The sequence below is a fragment of the Pan troglodytes genome, chromosome 18 (genome assembly GCF_028858775.2).
Source record: "Pan troglodytes isolate AG18354 chromosome 18, NHGRI_mPanTro3-v2.0_pri, whole genome shotgun sequence".
NCBI lineage: Eukaryota > Metazoa > Chordata > Mammalia > Primates > Hominidae > Pan > Pan troglodytes.
In genome coordinates, this window is record NC_072416.2 from 18,489,587 (window position 1) to 18,510,118 (window position 20,532).

General features: G+C 48.0%; 1 protein-coding gene across 29 annotated transcripts in view; it reads left to right on the forward strand.

The window, feature by feature from the left end:
* ABCC1 (ATP binding cassette subfamily C member 1) overlaps positions 1-20,532 on the forward strand; it is a 187,263-nt gene that overhangs the window by 70,771 nt on the left and 95,960 nt on the right. For 23 of the 29 annotated variants that reach the window (XM_063796774.1, XM_054668955.2, XM_016929507.4 and 20 more), the window contains 4 exons: positions 8,469-8,530; positions 11,813-11,944; positions 18,722-18,952; positions 20,109-20,286. In XM_063796774.1, coding sequence (XP_063652844.1) covers positions 8,469-8,530; positions 11,813-11,944; positions 18,722-18,952; positions 20,109-20,286 — 603 coding nt within the window. The remainder of the gene's footprint in view (positions 1-8,468; positions 8,531-11,812; positions 11,945-18,721; positions 18,953-20,108; positions 20,287-20,532) is intronic. The other 6 variants (XM_016929522.4, XM_063796768.1, XM_063796777.1 and 3 more) reach the window with 2 other exon arrangements.

Genomic DNA, 20,532 nt, shown 5'->3' on the forward strand with positions numbered 1-20,532 from the left:
ATTACAGGGATGGGTGAACCACCACATCCAGCCAGGACTTGGAATTTTAACCCTACTGTGGTGGGAGCTGAGGAAAGGTTTTTCACCAGTGGAATGACACACTCAGGTTGGACAGGTTGTGGAAGATCCTCAGGCTCAAAGGAAGAGGATACATTGGACATGGGGGTGAGGTCGGTGGCACTTAAAAAGCCTTTGCAGGCACCCAGGCAGGTAGAGAGGGAGGCTGAGCCAGGATATTCCCCTGTGCCCACTACAGCATCAAAAACCAGAAAAAGGGCCAGGTGCGTGGCTCACACCTGTAGTCCTGGCATTTTGGGAGGCTTAGGGGGGAAGATTTCTTGAGACCAATCTGGTCAACATAGTGAGACCCCATCTCTTGAAACAAAAAAACAAAGAAAACAGACAAGTTGATGGGCAGAGGGCATGGGAAAAGATTCCGGGGTGTGCTCCAGTAGAGGAAACGGAGGTCCTGGGCAGGGAGGCATTTTGCACAGTTGGTAAGCAACAGGGCAAACAAATCACCAGTGTTTACATTATACTGACAGATCTCTTACTGCTGGACATTTAGGCTCTGTCTAATAATAAGGATAACAACTGGGTGCACTGTATTATTTATTTAGTCCTCACAGTAGGGCAGGATGATCAGTCTCCCCACTTGACAGATGAAGACACTGAGGGTCAGAGTGGTGATGTGTCAGGAACCCTCCCACTGGGTTCTCACGCTTGAAACACAGATTGCTGGTCCCCACCCACACAGTTTCTGATGCAGTAGATCTGGGTGGGGCCCGAGCATCTGCGGTTCCCAACAAGTTCCCAGGTGCCACCGATGCTGGTGACGGAGCTGCGTTTGAGGATCACTGCTCTAAACATTATTGCCGCTGCACGCATTGCCTCCTGCTGGGTGCAGGGGTTGTGGGGGGCACTTTGGCAGTGCAGAGCGGAGGTAACCAGCAGAAAACCCATTAGAACTAAAAGCCGAGAGTGTTTCTGACAAACAGGTCAACATACTGAAAGACCCAGACAAGGTCCTTAAACTACCCTGCGCTCCAAGAATCAGTGCCTGGGGCTGCCGTACCTAATTGGTTCAAACCACAGGGTTTCTGGCCAGCTCATCTGGTACCAAACGTAGATGTCAATATGGTGGATGCCAAAGAACACATCACTCTGTTTGGATGAATCAGGCTTTTCCTCCCTCTGCCTTCAGCCAGGACTTCTCTGAATTGTTTTCATTTCAAATGAAGGAGGGACCAGTTCACAAGCTGCTTTCATGCTATCTGGGACAGGAGTTGCTGTATTTCAGTGTCTGAGGCTGGGAAACCCCCTGGAGGTGGCTCTGTCTTTTGTACCTAGTGTGTGATGTCAAAAGATTCTCCTTGGTTTGGGTTAAATGAGATGCTCCCTGGATTACAATCCAGTGCACCATGATTTTTTTTCCTCCTTTTTTATTGTCAATCCTTGACCTACTTCAGAAGTTAGTTGTCTTTGTTGTCAAGTAAGGCCTTCCACATCAGATAGAGGCTATTTCCAGGCCGGGCGCAGTGGCTCATGCCTGTAATCCCAGCACTTTGGGAGGCCGAGGTGGGTGGATCACTTGAGGTCAGGAGTTCGAGACCAGCCTGGCCAACATGATAAAACCCCCGTCTGTACTACAAATGCAAAAATTAGCCAGGCATGGTGGCGTGCACCATGTAATCCCCGCTATGTGGCAGGATGAGGCAGGAGAACCGTTTCAATTTGGGAAGCGGAGGCTGCAGTGAGCTGAGAACACACCATTGCGCTCCAGCCTGGGCGATGAGAGTGAAACCGTCTCAAAAAAAAAAAAAAAAGGCTATTTCCCTTTTTTTTTTTTTCTTTGCCAGTGTAGGGGGGACCCTGTGTTGGCCTCCCTATCGGTAACTTGAGATAATCTGAAAATCTGTGTTTAGATCCATAGAAGAGAGGCGGCCTGAGGAGAAGAATTTGACAAAGCTCTTTGAGTGTGCAAATTAGAAACGGCAATGGCTGGGCGCGGTGGGTCATGCCTGTAATCCCAGCGCTTTGTGAGGCCGAGGTAGGCGGATCAGTTGAGGTCAGGAGTTCGAGACCAGCCTAGCCAACATGGTGAAACCCCATCTCTATCAAAAAATCCAAAAATTAGCCGGGTGTGGTGGCAGGTGCCTATAATCCCAGCTACTCAGGAGGCTGAGGCAGGAGAATTGCTTGAACCTGGGAGGTGGAGGTTGCAGTGAGCCGAGATCGGGCCACTGCACTCCAGCCTGGGCGACAGAGTGAGACTCAGTCTCAAAACACAAAAAACAAAAAACTGTGCAGTGTTGTGTCTGTCAGTGTCCTTGTTGCATTTGCAGGGCAGGTTTTCTACCAGTGACTGGGGACTTAGTTTTACTGGGCTGAGGGAAGGTTAGGATTTGAGGGTCTTGTTAAGCTGGATATGGGCTGCATTTCAGGCCTCCCCTGGCTGTCTCTATCCTGCATGTTGATGCCAAGGCTGAAGAAGACTGGATTTGCAGGCAAAAGACTGTCATTTGAGGCCTGATTTCACCCCTTAATCACTGTGTCTTAGTATGTTGTGGGGGTTGAGGAAGGCAGAGGTTAGCCAACCTTTTCTGGAAAGGGCTGGCTGATAAATACTTTAGGCTTTGCATCCCATACACTGTCTGTGGCAACCCCTAACTCTGCTGTGTAGCTCAAAAGCTGCCATATTCATTTGTAATACATAAATGAATGGGTGTGACTGTTCCAATGAAACTTTATTTATAAATAGCTGGTCTGTGGGCCATAGATGCTTCTGATATATAAAGCATCTGGTATAGTCGTGTATTGTGAACCCACTGGGTTTTTTCCCCAGTGGGAAAACACTTGAGCTTTATTGATGTATATTGACAAATAAAAATGGTATATAGGTTGGGCACGGTGGTTCATACCTATAATCCCAGGACTTTGGGAGGCCGAGGCAGGTGGATCACTTGAGCTCAGGAGTTCGAGACTAGCTCAAGCAATAGAGTGAAATCCTGTCTCTACAAAAAATACAAAAATTAGCCGGGTGTTGTGGTGTGCGTCTGTAGTCCCAGCTACCTGGGGGGCTGAGGTGGGAGGATTACTTGAACCTGGGAGGTCGAGGCTGCAAACAGCTATGATTACACTACCGTGCTCCAGCCGGGATGACAGAGCTCAAAAATATATTTAAGGTGTACAGTTTTATGTTTCCATATACCAGAGGCTACTGTCACTGCTTCTATTATTATTATTACTACTACTACTACTCATATTACCCTTTCTTTGGCTGTTACTCTGTGCCAGGTACTATTCTAAGTACTTACCATGTTTGATCTCATTTAATCTTCACCACCAAGGAACTGACCCAAGGTCCCACAGCTAGGAAATGGCAAGCTGGGATTGAGCCATGCCAGCTAGCCCCGTGCTATGCACTGCTTCACACAGAAGCTGCCCCTCCACCCCTGCCGCCTTCTTTTTCCTTTGTTCCTTTGTTATCAGCTGGCCGTTTCCAGAAAAGGTTGGTTAACCTCTGCCTACCTCAACCCTCAGTGATTAAGGGGTGATATCAGGCCTCAAATGACTGACCTTTTTCCTTTGTTGCAGCTCTCACTGATTGTAATTCTGATTGTAATTATATATTTGTTTGCACCGTGGTTTACTTACTGTCCATCTTCCCCAGGGCGGGAGGCTGAATGGGGCAGGGGTCTCGCTGTCTCGTTTGCAGCTCCGTCCGCGGCACTTCACCCACATCCTGGCCTATAAGCAAGTCCTGCCCATATATTTGACCAATAAATAAATGAATCATTGGCAGCCATGCCCCACCCCTTCCTCCTCTCTCTGCCAGCCAGCACCTCGGTCTTTCACAGTGGGTAGGGCTTGGGCTGCAGATGAAATGGATTTGCAATTCCCTGATAACCCACCCACCGACTGTGGGAGTGGGCAGGAAGGTGTCAGCTCTTCCGGATGAAAAACCAGCCTGCAATGCAGTGTTTTTACCCAGCCTACAAAGCAAACACCACTACCTCCACGCCTTAGGTTGGAGAAATTCCTCTTTACGACACAGTCCCATGGGCCTCATATCATTTGTCCCTCCTGGCAGTCCCGGGGGATAGGTCGAGCAAGCAGTAGGACAAACGACTCCCATTTTCCAGGTGTAAAAACTGAGGCTTGGAGGTGAAGGGACTTGCCCAAGGTCATTAGCTAGACTATAGCAGGGCTGGGATTAGAACCCGGGTCTGTCCGGGTCCACGGTCTGATCTGAACTCGGCTTCAGTTGGTCTGGAATGCACCGGCTGCATCTGATGATCTTATTAAAGATCTGTGGCTGTCAGGGTCCTCCCCCTCGAGGTGCTGATTTAGTTGGTCTGGGGTGGGGCCCTAGGCACTTGGCAATTAACAAACTCCTTAGGTGATTCCAGTGGACAGGCAGGGCTGGGAACTTCATTACCCCTCCCAGCCCCAGAGCGGAGCCTGATCCTTAGCCCTGGCTGTGTATTTGAATCACTGGAGGAGCTTTTTATTTAGCCTTTTATGATGGAAACATAAAGTAGACAGCATAGGATAATGAACTACCATGAGCTCTTTTTCTTTTCTTTTTATTTATTTTTGAGACAGGGTCTCACTATTACCCAGGCTAGAGTGCGATGGCACAATCTCAGCTTGCTGCAACCTCTGCCTCCCGGGTTCAAGCCATTCTCGTGCCTCAGCCTCTTGAGTAGCTGGGACTACAGGCACGTGCCACCATGTCCGGCCAATTTTTATATTTTTTGTAGAGACAGGGTCTTGCCATGTTGCCCAGACTGGTCTCGAACTCCTGAACTCAAAGCAGTTCTCCCGCCTCAGCCTCCCAAAGTGTTGGGGTTACAAGTGTAAGCCACTGCGCCCAGCTGCCATGAGCTCTTTACCATGCATTGCATAGGTGAACGTTTTAATATGTATCTCCGAAGGACATGGATTTGTTTATTTTTAATGACTTTTTATTTCGCAATAGTTTGGCTCACAAAAAGTTGCAAAAATAACAGAGTTCCTGATGTTCATTGCTCAACTTTCTCTAATGATAACATCTGAAAGATAAGAATTTTAAAACTAACTGTTGGGCTGCATGTGATGGCTCATGCCTGCAATTCCAGCACTTTGGGAAGCTGAGGCAGGAGGATCACTTAAGCCCAGGAGTTTGAGACCAGCCTGATCAATATAGCTAGACCTTGTCTTGACAAAAAACATGTATATGTGACTGTAATACTAACTTTAATAATAATTAATTATTATCAAATATTCCAGTAATCCATTGTGTTTGCACAATGGCTCATTCTTCTATGATATCATTCTTTATGTTTTAGCTGGGATTTTTTTATGGAAAAGAGTTTCCCCTTCATTTCTTTGATCACTGATCACTCTGTAGTGATCGAATAAATGACTGTTTACCTCAGGGAAGCCTTGTCCAACCCTGGTGAACCAAATGAGTACATTTGGGAAAGGTGGAGAAAATACTTGTTTCTTTCCGCTTTTTCTGTGTTCAAACAATGACCTGGTTCACTGACAACATCAGATGTTTCTCTTTATTTCCAGCATCAATATGAAACTTGTGTATATAAACGTAAGGCCAGGCGCAGTGGCTCAAGCCTGTAATCCCACCACTTTGGGAAGCCACGGTGGGCAGATCACTTGAGTCAGGAGTTCGAGACCAGCCTGTTCACCAACATGGTGAAACCCCATCTCTACTAAAGATACAAACATTAGCCCAGTGTGGTGGCTGACGCTTGTAATCCCAGCTACTTGGGAGGCCGAGGCAGGAGGATCACTTGAACCCAGGAGGCGGAGTTTGCAGTGAACCAAGATCACGCCACTGGACTCCAGCCTGGGCGACAGAGCGAGACTCCATCTCAAAAAACAAAACAAAACAAAACAAAAACCTTGCTTGGTATGTTTCAGCCTGTTGTACTTATTCTCCTTGTCAAAGCTCAAATTGTCCCTCTTTTAGCCTGCAGCGGCCACTTCTGCTTGGCTCTTGAGCCTTTTAACAATCCTGTTCATGCTTAGTTTCCTTGTTGTCCCGTGTGACAAGATGTTCTTGGCCTACCTTGCATATTTCCTGCCCAGCCACTTTTCCAAGAAAAATCTGGAAGTTTAAAATAAAAACAAAGCTTCAATGCCCCAGTCACACCCAGAACCAGCTTAATCAGATTCCCTGGTGCGGTTAGGGCCCGGATACAGTATTTTTTTTTAATTTTATTTTTATTTTGTTTGAGACAGGGTCCCTAGGCTGGAGTGCAGTGGCACGATCTCAGCTTACTGCAACCTCCGCCTCATGGATTCAAGCAATTCTGCCTCAGCCTCCCGAGTAGCTGAGCTTGCAGGCACCCACCACCACATCCAGCTAATTTTTTGTATTTTTGGTAGAGACAAGGTTTCATCATGTTGCCTAGGCTGGTCTCGAACTTCTGACCACAAGTGATCTGCCCGCCGTGGCCTCCCAAAGTACTGGGATTACAGGCATGAGCCACCACACCCAGCCAGGATAGAGTATTTTTTAAAAAGCACGCCCAGCCTTGAATGGAAAACCACTGGACGAGAGTATGCCACCTTATCGGGCTCTATAAATGCCTTATATCTGCACAAGGCTGGAACTTTGAGTGGAGTCCTTGGCTAAAGCTTTCATTACTGCATGGTGACCTCTCTTCCCTCTGCTGCTAAAGCTTGTGTTTCAGAATTTAGACCCGGATGCATCCATGTTGAAAGCCAGGCTTTGTCTGTCATCCCAGGAGCTGTGTGTCGGTCCCTTTCCTTGCCTGCATGTTGTTGACTTGGGGCTCATCTTCATTTCTCTGGGAAATAAGTTCTTTGATAGCTTGCTTAGAATCTCTCAGTACTTCCCATTGCCCTTAGAATGAAGACCAAAATGTGTGGCCTGCAGTGTAGACTGTGCACAGCCTCCAGTGGAGACTGCTCAGGCCCCTTCTTGGTTCCTGGAGTCTACCATGCTTTCTTCTACCACCGGGCCTTTGCACACACTGCTGTCTGTTGGGAATGCGTTGCCTTTCCTTGTTACTTAGTTCTGCTCTACTCACCCTTCAGGTGCCAGCTTGACTGTCTTCCTCGGGGGAGCCTTCTCTGACCTTCGTACGCCAGATCAGCCCCCATGCACTTACTTTGTCTCATTGGTAATATTTCTCTCCCTTCAGGACACACATCAAGGCCCAGAAGTTGTAGTTTTGCATTTGTTCATGTGATCATTTGATGCATGTCTCTCTCTGGAGCCTGACTCTTTGGGGCTCACATCCTGACTCCATCGCTTTTAGCTGTGGGACCTTGAACAAATCTTTTCATCTCTGGTCCCCAGTTTTTAAATTAAATTAAATTTTATTTTATTTTTATTTTGAGACACTCTTGCTCTGTTGCCAGGCTGTAGTGCAGTCGTTCGATCATGGCTCACTGCAACCTCCGCCTCCCGGGTTCAAGCGATTCTTTTGCCTCAGCCTCCCAAGTAGCTGGAACTACAGGCGCCCGCCACCACATCCAGCTAATTTTTGTATTTTTAGGAGAGACAGGGTTTCATCATGTTGGCTAGGATTGTCTCGATCTCTTGACCTCATGATCTGCCTGCCTCGGCCTCCGAAAGTGCTGGGATTACAGGCCCAGTTTCTTTTAACTGCAAAACAAGGATGATATAATACTTTTATTTATCTCGTGAGGTGAGGATGAAGATTAAATAAGGTAGTTTGTGTAAAGCACTTAGAAAAGAGCTAGCTACTAATAGTAGAGAATCTTGGCAGGTATTACTGACGATTACTGCAGTAGACCACAAGCTCCATACAGGCAGGGGTCATTTCTGTTTGGTTAGATTTGTATGCAGGGTGCTTGGCACAAGGGTTGTGCTCAGGAAATACTTGTTGGATGAACGAATGAATGAAGTGGAGATAATAGTAATACCATGTTTATAGAATTCCATGAGGATATAAAATAATGCAAGTATATAAGCTCTTGGTAGAGTGTCTAGCACATAGTAGGTGGTCAATAAATATTCAGTGACTGAATGAGTAAAGTGGGGACAATAGTAATACTCGCTCATGAGGTTGTCGTGGGGATATAAGGCAACCCTGTAGTACCTTGTAGAATGCCTAGCACATAGTAGGTGCTCAGAAAATATTTATTGAATGAATGAGTGAAGTAGGGATGACGTTAACACCAGCTCCTAGGGTTGTTGCGGGGATAGAAGACAAGGCAGGTCTATAGCATGTTGTATTGTGGTTGCACATGGTAGACACTCCGTTGATTGAAACTGGAAGAGCTGCCATGAGTTTCTTTCTCCTGGGGATTAGGAGAGGGTCCTTTTGGGGTGCAGAATCATGTGGAGCTGACGCTAGTCCTCTGGAAGGAAGAGTGAGCAGCTGACTACTTGCTAAGCTCTGACCTGGATGAAAAGTCAAATCGTTCCTTTCCCTCTTCCTCCCAAACCTGTGCTTTCTTTCCACTAGAATCCCTGCCCAGAGTCCAGCGCTTCCTTCCTGTCGAGGATCACCTTCTGGTGGATCACAGGGTAAGGCCAGGCCCCCCAGACCTCAGGGAGGTGGTGGGGAGTGAATGAATGAATGAATGAATGAACATGCTCAGCTCCCCCTCCCCAACTTCTCCCTCCTTTGCTCTTCTGCAGAGTTGTCTTGAATCTGCCTGTGCTGGCCATGTGGTCTCAGAGACACCAACTCTGTCCGGCAGTTCCGTGAACTTGAATGTGATAAACACATGAGCCGTGAGCAGCTGACACCTCTGCAGAAGGCTTTGCCTGGGACAGCCATATGCTGGACTGCTCTTGCTTTAGCTTCAGATTTGGGTTTTTTTTAACATATTAGGTATAGTTATTATCGACATTGTCCCCCTCCTGTTCCCCACGCCTTAGAAAAATAATACTGTCTCACCACAGGAAGTGTGGGTTAAAAAACCACATGTGCAGATCAGCAGTGTAGGAGACATCTAGAGGTAACCAGTGTCACCATTTTAGTATGCCTTCTTCTGGTCGTCTTTCTTTTTTTTGAGACGGAGTCTTACTCTGTCAGTCTCAGCTCACTACAAGTCTCCGCCTCCCAGGTTCAAGCGATTCTCCTGCCTCAGCCTCCCAGGTAGCTGGGATTACAGGCTTGCGCCACCATGCCCGGCTACTTTTTGTATTTTTAGTAGAGACAGAGTTTTGCCATGTTGGCCAGGCTTGTCTTGAAACTCCTGACCTCAGGTGATCCACCTACATTGACTTCCCAAAGGGCTGGGATTACAGGTGTGAGCCACCATGCCCAGCTACCTTCTGGTCCTCTTTTTGTATATCTTTTTCTGCCCATTGTTAACATCTTAGTGGGGATTGTTTGAAGAATCTTTTTTTGCCCCTAATAAGGATCATCTTTTTTTTTTTTTTTTTTGAGACAGGCTTTCACTCTGTCGCTGAGGCTGGAGTGCAGCGGCACACTTGTAGCTCACTGCAGTCCCAATCTACTGGGCTTAGGTGATGCTCCTGCCTCAGCCTCCTGAGTAGCTGGGGCTACAGGCACACTCCCCCATGCCCAGCAGATTTTTGTACTTTCTGTAGAGATGGGGTTTCATCATGTTGCCCAGGCTGGTCTCCAGCTTCTGAGCTCAAGTGATTCTCCCGCCTCAGCCTCCAGAGTGCTGGGATTACAGGCGTGAACCACCATGCCCGGTCTCATCCTTGTCTTAATGACAAACATCGTTTTAAAAAATTAGATGTTTTAAATAGTTTCTTGAAGTTACTATTAAAAAGCATCACTGGGACAGTTGATGTAATTTGTTCATGACTACAGGACCCCGGATGCATGCTAATAACATTCATTCTTGTTTTGGAAAATTGTGCTCTAGTTACATAAGAGCATGTCCTGGATTGGAAGGGAATACCTCCAGTTTTTCTGGGGTAAAGGCATGTAGAGGCTGTATGTTAACTTTTTTTTTGAGATGGAGTCTTGCTCTGTCGTCCAGGATGGAGTGCAGTGGCAGGATCTCAGCTCTCTGCAACCTCTGCCTCCTGGGTTCAAGAGATTCTCCTGTCTCAGCCTCCTGAGTAGCTGGGATTACAGGGACCTGCCACCACATCCAGCTAATTTTTGTATTTTTAGTAGAGATGGAGTTTCACTGTGTTGTCCAGGCTGGTCTCAAACTCCTGACTTCAGGTGATCCACCCACGTCAGCCTCCCAAGGTGCTGAGATTACATGTGTGAGCCACCATGCCAGGCCTTTAACTGTTTAAGTGGTTCAGAAAAAGATGATGTGTTTGCGTGTGTGTGTGTGTGTGTGTGTGTGTGTGCATGTCAATGGATAGAGACAGAGAATGATACTGCAAACGTGGCAACGTGTTAACAATGGTGAGTTGAGTGAATTCTTAGTATGATTTGAGTAATTTTTCTATAAGTTTGAAATTATTTTAGAACAAAACATGAAAGTATTTTACCTTTTATTATAAAAGTGTTTAGTCTGCTGGGCACGGTGGCTCATGCCTGTAATGTTAGCACTTTCAGAGGCCAAGGTGGGTGGATCACCTGAGGTCAGGAGTTCGAGACCAGCCTGGCCTACATGGTGAAACCCTGTCTCCACTAACAATACAAAAATTAGCCGGGCAGCACACGCCTGCAATCCCAGCTACTTGGGAGGGTGAGGCAGGAGAATTGCTAGAATACAGGAGGCAGAGGTTGCAGTGCGCTGAGATGGCGCCATTACACTCCAGACTGGATGGAGTGACATAGAAAGATTAATATAATAAAACTCAATAATCTCATCACCCAGATTTCATGCTTACTAATGCTTTGTCATGTCAGCCTTTTTATTTTTTAATTTTTTCCTTCAGCCTATTTTTTTTTTTCTTTTTATAGGGTCTGACTCTGTTGCCCAGGCTGGAGTGCAGTGACACAATGACGGCTCTTTGCAACCTCCACCTCCTGGCCTTGAGCAATCCTGCCACCTCAGCCTCCCGAGTAGCTGGGACTACAGGTGCGAGCCATCATGACTGGCTAATTTTTTTATTTTTACTTTTCGTAGAGATAGTCTCCCTATGTTGCCCAGGCTGGTCTTGAACTCCAGGGCTCACAAAATCCTCCCACCTCGGCCTCCCAGAGTGCTAGGATTATAGACATGAGCTACTGTGCCTGGCCCATATCAGCCTTTTTAATTTAAAATTTTAAAAAGTTGGCAGGGCACGGTGGCTTATGCCTATAATTCCAAGATTTCGGGAGGCCAAGGTGGGAGGGTTGCTTGAGCCTGGAGGTTCAAGACCACCTTGGGCAACATAGGGAGACTCTTGTCTCTACAAAAATAAGAAATAAAAAAAAATTAGCCAGTCATAATGGCTTACACCCAAAGTCCCAGCTACTCGGGAGGCTGAGATGGGAGAACCACTCTAGACCGGGAGCTGGAGGCTGCAGGGAGCTGCGATCGCACCACTGTACTCCATCCTGGGTGACACAGCGAGACCCTCTCTCCAAATAAATAAATGAATGAATGAATAATAAAAAATAAAAAAGAGCTATCCTGATACTTCGCTCCTAAATCATCTTTTTTCCCTAAGTCTTTTGTATGTACCACTAAAAAAAAAAAAAAAAAAAAAAAAAGCCATTTTTCCTGCGTGACCCAACAGAATGAGCTGTAATTAGCTTGTAATATGTGCAAATGTCCATCCGCATTCTGACTTCCCAAGCTGCATGGCTGCCTTCATTTGCAGCGGGCAGCTGTGCTGCAGAGGGGAGCGGCATCAGCAGGCGTGTGGAGTGAGTGAGCCCCGTCCTCCTCTCATTGACTCTCATTGCCTAACCCCCTTGTGTCTTGGCCCCAGGTTGATTGTCCGGGGCTACCGCCAGCCCCTGGAGGGCAGTGACCTCTGGTCCTTAAACAAGGAGGACACGTCGGAACAAGTCGTGCCTGTTTTGGTAAAGAACTGGAAGAAGGAATGCGCCAAGACTAGGAAGTAAGTGTGAGTTTCCTTGTCCTCCAGGATGCCCCGGTCACCTCCTTTCCACTACTGTGGCCTGAATCCAGGATGGGGCCCTGGCAGTGCTGCCTGTTACTAGCTTTGTGGTTCTGGGCAAGATGCCTCACTTCTCCTCCTGGCCTCAGTTTGCTTTTCTGCCAAATGGGGTAGGATCTCACATGTCATTAAAGCAACTGGGCAGAGAAAAGAAGAAAGAAGCTGGGTGCGGTGGCTCTCATGTCTAATCCCAGCACTTTGGGAGGCCAAGGCAGGCGGATCACTTAGTCGGGAGTTTGAGACCAGCCTGGCCAACATGGTGAAACCCTGTCTCTACTAAAAATACAAAAATTAGCTAAGCATGGTGGCAGGCGCCTGTACTCCTAGCTACTCAGGAGGCTGAGGCAGGAGAATCACTTGAACCCAGGAGGCAGAGGTTGCAGTGAGCTGAGATTGCGCCACTGCATACTAGCCTGGGAGACAGAGTGAGACTCCGTCTCAAAAAAAAAAAGAAGAGAAATGTTGTCCAAACAGGCAGTTGATGCTGTTTGCCATGGCGCGTGACTATCCCTCCTTGAGTCAGTCTCACTTTTTTCTGTCTCTTTCTGAGCATCTGGCATCCTGCATGTTCTTGCTGTTTGAATGTTCTGTCCAACATGCCCAGCTGACCATGTAAGTCTGTTTAGCCAAAGAAGCCCCATTTGAGGGTGATTTTGGCTGTACTGGATTTTAGGCTCTACCCGCTATGTAAGGCGTGCCCCACTACACCATCTGTGTCATTCTTTCGGGAATCAGGCCAGGGCCTCCCCTGCACATACCTTAACTCATCAAATCTGAGACGCCATTAGTTGCACGATGCGTTATTATTCTATGTAACAGTAAGAAAGAAAAGCAGCTGCCAGTTAAACAAGGACATAAGACTTGTCTCGAGCCCGGACGAGCTGGAACATGAAATTGCGGGTGACATGGGGGCAGTGGATTGCGGCCATGGGGGTAGTAGAATGGCTGTTTTTGTTCCTGTTGCCTCTTCCGGGGTAAGTTTACTACGATAAACTGTGATGGGGCCAGTGTGGTGCATTGGATTCCCCACAGAGCCATTGGCCTTACAGGGAAAAACCCCAGACCAGGGTTCTGTCCCTCATTCTGTTCCGGGGATGCCCAGGATACAGGCCTTCAGTCAGACCCAGATGGTGGGTGGGAATCTGGACATCCATGTGCCAGCCACTAGGACATCGGCAGAGGACCTCGTGACTCCGGTCGGAGGCTGTTTGGGTGGTCCAGGTGATGGGAGAAATTGTCTCGTGGGAGGCAGATAGAGCTTGGGCCTCTGTGACTGAGCATTGTAAGGAAATGGCCCATGTCCATGACCCAGTTGAAGGTTTTTGGCAGGCAAAGGTGGGGTCCGTGTTTATTACAGTTCTTCATGGAGACAGAACTAGTAGGATGGATGGATGATATATAGATAGATAGATGGATGGATGATTGATAGATGATAGATGATAGGTAGATGACAGACGGATAGATAGTTGGTGAATGTATACATGGTAGGTAGATGGATAGATGATAGATAGATGAATGACTGATAGATGATGGATGGATGGATGGATGGAGGATAAGAGGGGATCTACTAGGGAAACTGGATCATGTGATTATGGAGGCTGAAAAGTCCCACCCTAGGTCATCTGCAACCTGGAGAACCCAGGAAGCTGGTAGCATGGCTCAGGCCAAGTCAAAAAGTCTCAGACCCAGGGAAACTGATGATGGAATTCTCAGTCCATAGTCAAAGGCCTGAGAACCTGGAGTCATTGGGTAAGTCCCAGAGTCCAGAGGCCAGAAATCCTGGAGTTCTGATGTTCAAGGGTGGGAGAGGATGACATCCCGGCTGCAGAAGAGAGAGCGCCTGCATTTGCCATTACTCTGACTTTTTGTTGTGTCCGGACCCTCTGCTGATTGGGCGGTGCCACCCACATGGGGTGAGGATGGATCTTCCTTAGTCAGTCCACTCATTCAAATGCCAGTCTCATCTGGAAACACCCTCACAGACACACCCAGAAATAACACTTTAACAGCAATCTGGGTATCCCTTAACCCAGTCAACTTGACCCCTAACATCGCCCATCTCATCTGGATTCCTTCAGCCTCACCTGCAGCATCCCCCCTGCTAAGCAGGCCACATTTGTAGTGTGGGCTTCAGCATTCCTCATCATCCACGCCTCTGCTGATCACCTGGCTCGGCTTCCTCTCATGGAAGATGGATGCCCACCGTTGTGTCCCCTGGAGCTTGTCAGGGGAGCAGGTTGCTGGAGACACCATGGGAGAGGCCAATATCACAGCCGTGCGAGGAGGACAGAGTTTGAATCCAGAAGCTCCTCCACTGGCCTGGCTCTTAATCCACTGAGCAGATGAAACTGACTGCTGCTTCTGTGCTTAGCGATGTTTAGTCCCTGAGGGTTCAGAGAGTGGAACAAAAGAGACACAGTCTAGTTGGGTGCCATCGACATTCTATACGGGAGACAGGACGTTGGTTGTGAAACATGCATTGACAAGAAGCTTTGGAGAATGATAGTGTTGGGGTGAGATAAAAATGAGGAAATGAGGGTGAGAGTAACTGAGGAAGCTTGTGTGTGTGTGTGTGTGTGTGTGTGTGTGTGTGTGTGTGTGTGCTTTTTCTTTTTTTTTTTTGAGATGGAGTCTCACTCTGTTACCCAGGGTGGAATACAGTAGTGTGATCTCGGCTCACTGCAGCCGAGTAGCTGGGATTACAGGAATGTACCACCACGCCCGGCTAATTGTGTATTTTTAGTAGAGATGGGGTTTCTCCATGTTGGTCAGGCTAGTCTCAAAGTCCTGACCTCAGGTGATCTACCTGCCTCGGCCTCCCAAAGTGCTGGGATTACAGGTGTGAGCTGCTGCGCCTGGCCTTTTAAATTTATTTTATTTTATTTTATTTTATTTTATTATTATTTAAGTTTTAGGGTACATGTGCACAATGTGCAGGTTAGTTACATATGTATAGGACAGGTCTCACTGTGTTGCCCAGGCTGGTCTCCAACTCTTGGCTTCAAGCAGTCCTCCTGCCTCAGCCTCCCAAATAGCTGGGATTACAGGTGTGAGCCACCACACCCAGCTGAGTTCTGGTTCATAACAACCCAGGCTGCCCTGGGGAAGGTGGATATTTAGGGACAAGCGTGAAGGCAGGGCGACCAGGGTGGGAACCTCAAGGGCTGTCCATGAAGTCCCTTCATGCCTCACTGGGAGCCTCCATTTTATTTATTTATTTATTTTTTGAGACAGGGTGTCACTCTTTTGTCCAGGCTGGAGTGCAGTGGCACGATCTCGGCTCACTGCAACCTCCATCTCCTAGGCTGGAGTGATCCTCCCACCTCAGCCTCCCTAGCAGCTGGGACTAACAGGCACGTGCCACCACACCTGACTAACATATATTTTTTTTTTGTAAAGATGATATCTCGCCATGTTGCCCAGGCTGTTCTCAAGCTCCTGAGCTCAAGCAGTCCACCTACCTTGGCCTCCCAAAGTGCTGGGATTACAGGCGTGAGCCACTGTGGCTGACTGGAGCCTCCATTTTTCACCCAGAGCATTTTCTGAGAATTCAGTGAGATATATGTCATGATAAGCTGTGCCCTAGCCCTGAGTACATGCTGGGCAGGTTTTAATTGTACAAGTTTTATTTATTCATCTGTACACTTTGATCTTGCCAGGGAGGATGTGGTGAGAACTGGGTCTTGGGGCTTGAAAGCGGGCCACCTGAGAAGGGTCTGGCTCTGTGAGTACCTTGGTGTTTAGAGATCCTCAGCGTGGAGCCAGGGGATCATTTACTTGGGACATTGGTAGACGGATCGCTTGCTTTATTCCCAGAGGCATAAGCCAGATCTGGCACCTGTAACCCCTGTGAACCTGGAGAGAGTGAGAAGGAAAACCCTGTCCTAGGCTGGAATTTCCTGGTGTGGCCCCTTACACTCAGATCCCTTTTGTTAACCAGAGAAAGGAATGCAGCCCATGCAGCTCTGGGCTGCTGGGTGTCCTAGGCTCGGGGATCAGGTGATGGACGCCAGGGCTGGGGGCTCTGCATGGCTTCCTGGATCCTTTTACCACCTCTCTTCACCCCTGAGTGACTCCTTCTCAAAAGTCAGGTGTGGCTGGGCATGGTGGCTCATGCCTGTCATTGCAGTACTTTGGGAGGCTGAGGCGGGAGGCTCACCTGAGTTCATGAGTTCGAGACCAGCCTGGCCAACATGGTGAATCCCTGTCTCTGCTAAAAATACAAAAATTAGCCGGGTGTGGTGGCGCTCACCTGTAAGCCAGCTACAGGGGGGCTGAAGCATGAGAATTGCTTGAATTGTTTGGATTGAAAAACCCAGTGCTTCATTGGTTTGTGTGTAGTGGTTTTATGTTCTCTTTTGTGTATGGCCACTCAGAGCTTAGGGCCATTTTGGACTGTGGTTTCTGCTGGCATGAATGTGAAATGCTTCTGTGACTCTGGAAGAGTTTGGCAGTTTTTTTTTTTTTTTAAGTTAGAGTGAACATACCACCAGTCACCCCCTTCCCAGGCATCCAGCCAACAGAGCTGAGAACATATGTTCATAAAAGGCTGGTACAGGAATGTTCTTAGCTACTTTGTGATAACCCAAACTGGAGGTAAGCCAGACATCTATTAGCAAGTGAACAGACAGATGCACCAGTTATGTACATCTGCACAACTGAATACTAAGTGATGTACAAGAACGAACTATTGGCCGGGCACAGTGGCTCATGCCCATAATCTCAGCACTTTGGGGGCCCAAGGCAGACAGATCACTTGAGGTCAGGAGTTCAAGACCAGCTTGGCTAACATGGTGAAACCCTGTCTCTACTAAAAACATAAAAATTAGCTGGGTGTGGTAGCGCACACCTGTAATCCCAGCTACTCGGGAGGCTGAGGCAGGAGAATTGCTTGAACGCAGGAGGCGGAGGTTGCAGGGAGTCGGGATCGCACCATTGCACTCCAGCCTGTGTGATGGAGCAAGACTCCATCTCAAAAAAAAAAAAAAAAAATCCCTATAAGATAAAGACTACTTTTTTGGTGACCGCTTTATTGAGATATTCATACACCGCACAATTCATGTATGCAGAACATACAATTCACTGATTTTTAGTGTGTTCACAGAGTTGTGCAGTCATCGTCACAGTCAATTTTATTTATTTGCTTTTTAAGACAGAGTCTTGCTGTGGCGCTGAGGCTGGAGTGCAGTGGCACAACCTCGGCTCATTGCAACCCCCTCCTCCTCCTGAGTTCAAGCGATTCTCCTTTCTCACCCTCCCAAGTAGCTGGGATTACAGGCAACCGCCACCATGCCTGGCTAATTTTTTATATTTTTAGTAGAGACAAGGTTTTGCCATGTTGGTCAGGCTGTTCTCAAACTCCTGACCTCAAGTGATCCACCCGCCTCGACCTCCCGAAGTGCTGGCATTACAGGCATGAACCACTGCACCCAGTCAAAAAAAATTTTTTTTTTTAGAAATAGGGTCTTGCTATGTTGCTCTGGCTGGCTGGACTGTTTTTTTTTTTTTTTTTGCATTGATGTATATATGCCTATCCCTTTACCTGTCTTGATGATTGTTGTTCTTTTTTTTGTTTTTTTTTTTTCTTTTTGAGACCGAGTCTTTTTGCCCAGGCTGGAGTGCAACGGTGTGGTCTCAGCTCACCACAACCTCCGCCTCCCGGGTTTAAGCGATTCTCCTGCCTCAGCCTCCCAAGTAGCTGGGATTATAGGTATGTGCCACCATGCCGGGCTGATTTTGTATTTTTAGTAGAGATGAGGTTTCTCCATGTTTGGTCAGGCTGGTCTTGAACCTGCCGACCTCAGTGATCTGCCCACCTCGGCCTCCCATAGTGCTGGGATTACAGGCGTGAGCCACTGTGCCCAGCCTATTGTTGTTCTTTCTTTTTGAGATGGAGTTTTGCTCTGTCACCCAGGCTGGAGTGCAATGGCCTGATCTCCACTCACAGCAACCTCCACCTCCCAGGTTCAAGTAATTCTCCTGCCTCAGCCTCCCAAGTAGCTGGGATTACAGGCACCTGCCATCATGCCCGGCTAATTTTTGTATTTTTAGTAGAGATGGGGTTTCACTATGTTGGTCAGGCTGGTCTCAAACTCCTGACCCCAAGTGATCCAGCCACCTTGGCCTCCCAAAGTGCTGGGATTACAGGTGTGAACCACCACTCCTGGCCATGATTGTTATTTTGTATTGTTTTGAAATCAGGAAGTGTGAATCCTCCAACTTGATTCTTATTTTTCATGATTGTTTTGACTGTTCTGGATCCTTGAGTTTCCATGTGAATTTTAGAGTTAGCTCATAATTTCTACCTGGCAGCCAGCTGGGCTTTTGATGGGGATTGCCTTGACTATAGATCAGTTTGGAGCCATCACTTTTCTAAGTCTTTAACTTATTCAACTCGTTTAATCTTACCTACCTTGGAGGTAGGTCCTACTTTTATCCTCATTTCACAGAGGAGGAAACTGAGGCCCAGAGAGCTTAAGGACCTTGCCTGAAGTCACGCAGCTGGCCAGTGGCCAAGCCAGACCTTGAGCCGGTGGCTGTGGAGCCCGTGGCTCTGGAGCCCGTGTTTGTAACCACTGTGCTGAGCTGCCTCTCTCCCTGGGCTTGTTGTCTTTGACTCTGCCTTCCCTGAAGGGTGACATTCCCTGGCCATGTCCCTGTGGTAGGGGGCTGCATCTCTGGCAGACCCCACAACGGCTTCACCTCCTTGTGTTCCAGGCAGCCGGTGAAGGTCGTGTACTCCTCCAAGGATCCTGCCCAGCCGAAAGAGAGTTCCAAGGTGGATGCGAATGAGGAGGTGGAGGCTTTGATTGTCAAGTCCCCACAGAAGGAGTGGAACCCCTCTCTGTTTAAGGTGTTATACAAGACCTTTGGGCCCTACTTCCTCATGAGCTTCTTCTTTAAGGCCATCCACGACCTGATGATGTTTTCCGGGCCGCAGATCTTAAAGTAAGACCCCTTCCCTCCCAGGTGGGCTCCATTTTCCCTCCTTGGATTTGATCTTTCAGTTGCATCAGTCATAACCCTGGGGTCATGCTGTGTCCTGAAGTGGGCTCATAGCCAGATGTCTCCATTTTTACTTTAGCTTTTTTGAAAAAAATAGAGACAGGGTCTTGCTTTGTTGGTCAGGCTGGTCTCGAGCTCCTGACTTCAAGCGATCCTCCTGCCTCGGCCTCCCAAAGTGCTGGGATTGCAGATGTGAGCCATGGTCACTGCCTAGCTTTACTTTATGCTTTACTTAATTACCATATTAGTGAAGACCACATCGTTTGCAAGTAACAGAAACCCACTAGGCTCCCCTGAAACCCAAATGGGGAGAATATGGCATTGTCTTGGGAAATCAAGAGCAAGGAAATGCCAGCAGATCTCATGAAAAAACTGCAACCAGGGTTGGGCGCAGTGGCTCATGCCTATAATCCCAGCACTTTGAGAGGCTGAGGTGGGAAGATCACCTGAGGTCAGGAGGTCAAGACCAGCCTGGCCAGCATGGTAAAACCATCTGCTAAAAATACAAAAATTAGCCAGGCGTGGTGGTGCACGCCTGTAATCCCAGCTACTCAGGAGGCTGAGGCATAAAAATTGCTTGAACCCAGGAGGCAGAGGTTACAGCAAGCTGATTGCATCACTGAACTCAAGCCTTGGCAACAGAGCAAGACTTTGTCTCAAAAAAAAAAAAAAAAAAAAAAGAATAAAAAAAACAACAACAAAAACTGCAACCAGGAACTGGGGAGTCAGAAAGGAAGTTGCCTCTCTCCTACCTGGCTCTCTGCTGCTCTGTGACTCAGGGGCTACACATCCCTTCTCTTTTCCTCCCTACCTCTTTACCTCGTGTTCCCTATGCAATTCCTTTGGGTGACTTGCTGGTGATGAGATATAGCTAGAGCAATTAGTGCACAACCCCAAGGCAGAGGCCTCTTTTATGAGCAGTTTGGGCCACCTGCACAGCCAGATCACCACTGTGGACTTGTTTTTCCATCTATGAAATTGAAGTGATAGTGTCTAGCTCATCTGGCTCAGGAGAAAGTTGCAGTGCCAACACTGAAGCTCTTTTCCCTGCCCCCACGTGTCACAAGTCATTCCAGGCCCTCTCTTTGCTCCTTTGCAGGTTGCTCATCAAGTTCGTGAACGACACGAAGGCCCCAGACTGGCAGGGCTACTTCTACACCGTGCTGCTGTTTGTCACTGCCTGCCTGCAGACCCTCGTGCTGCACCAGTACTTCCACATCTGCTTCGTCAGTGGCATGAGAATCAAGACCGCTGTCATTGGGGCTGTCTATCGGAAGGTAGGGGGCGCTGTGCCATTGGCATGTGGCCTGACTTCCACATCCCCTCCTGCAGCCCTGGGTTACTCTGGGGCCAGCGTGGGGATTTCCAGCCCAGCTTCTGGAGCAGTAGGATGAGGGTAGCTTCCGTGACCTTAGGTGGCAGGGACAGTACGCATCAGGCATTGTACGTTAGGAAAGCTGACTTCAAGGGTGGGCGTGTAGATGTCTTTGTGTATCAGCTGTGAGTAATTGAGTTTCTTAGAT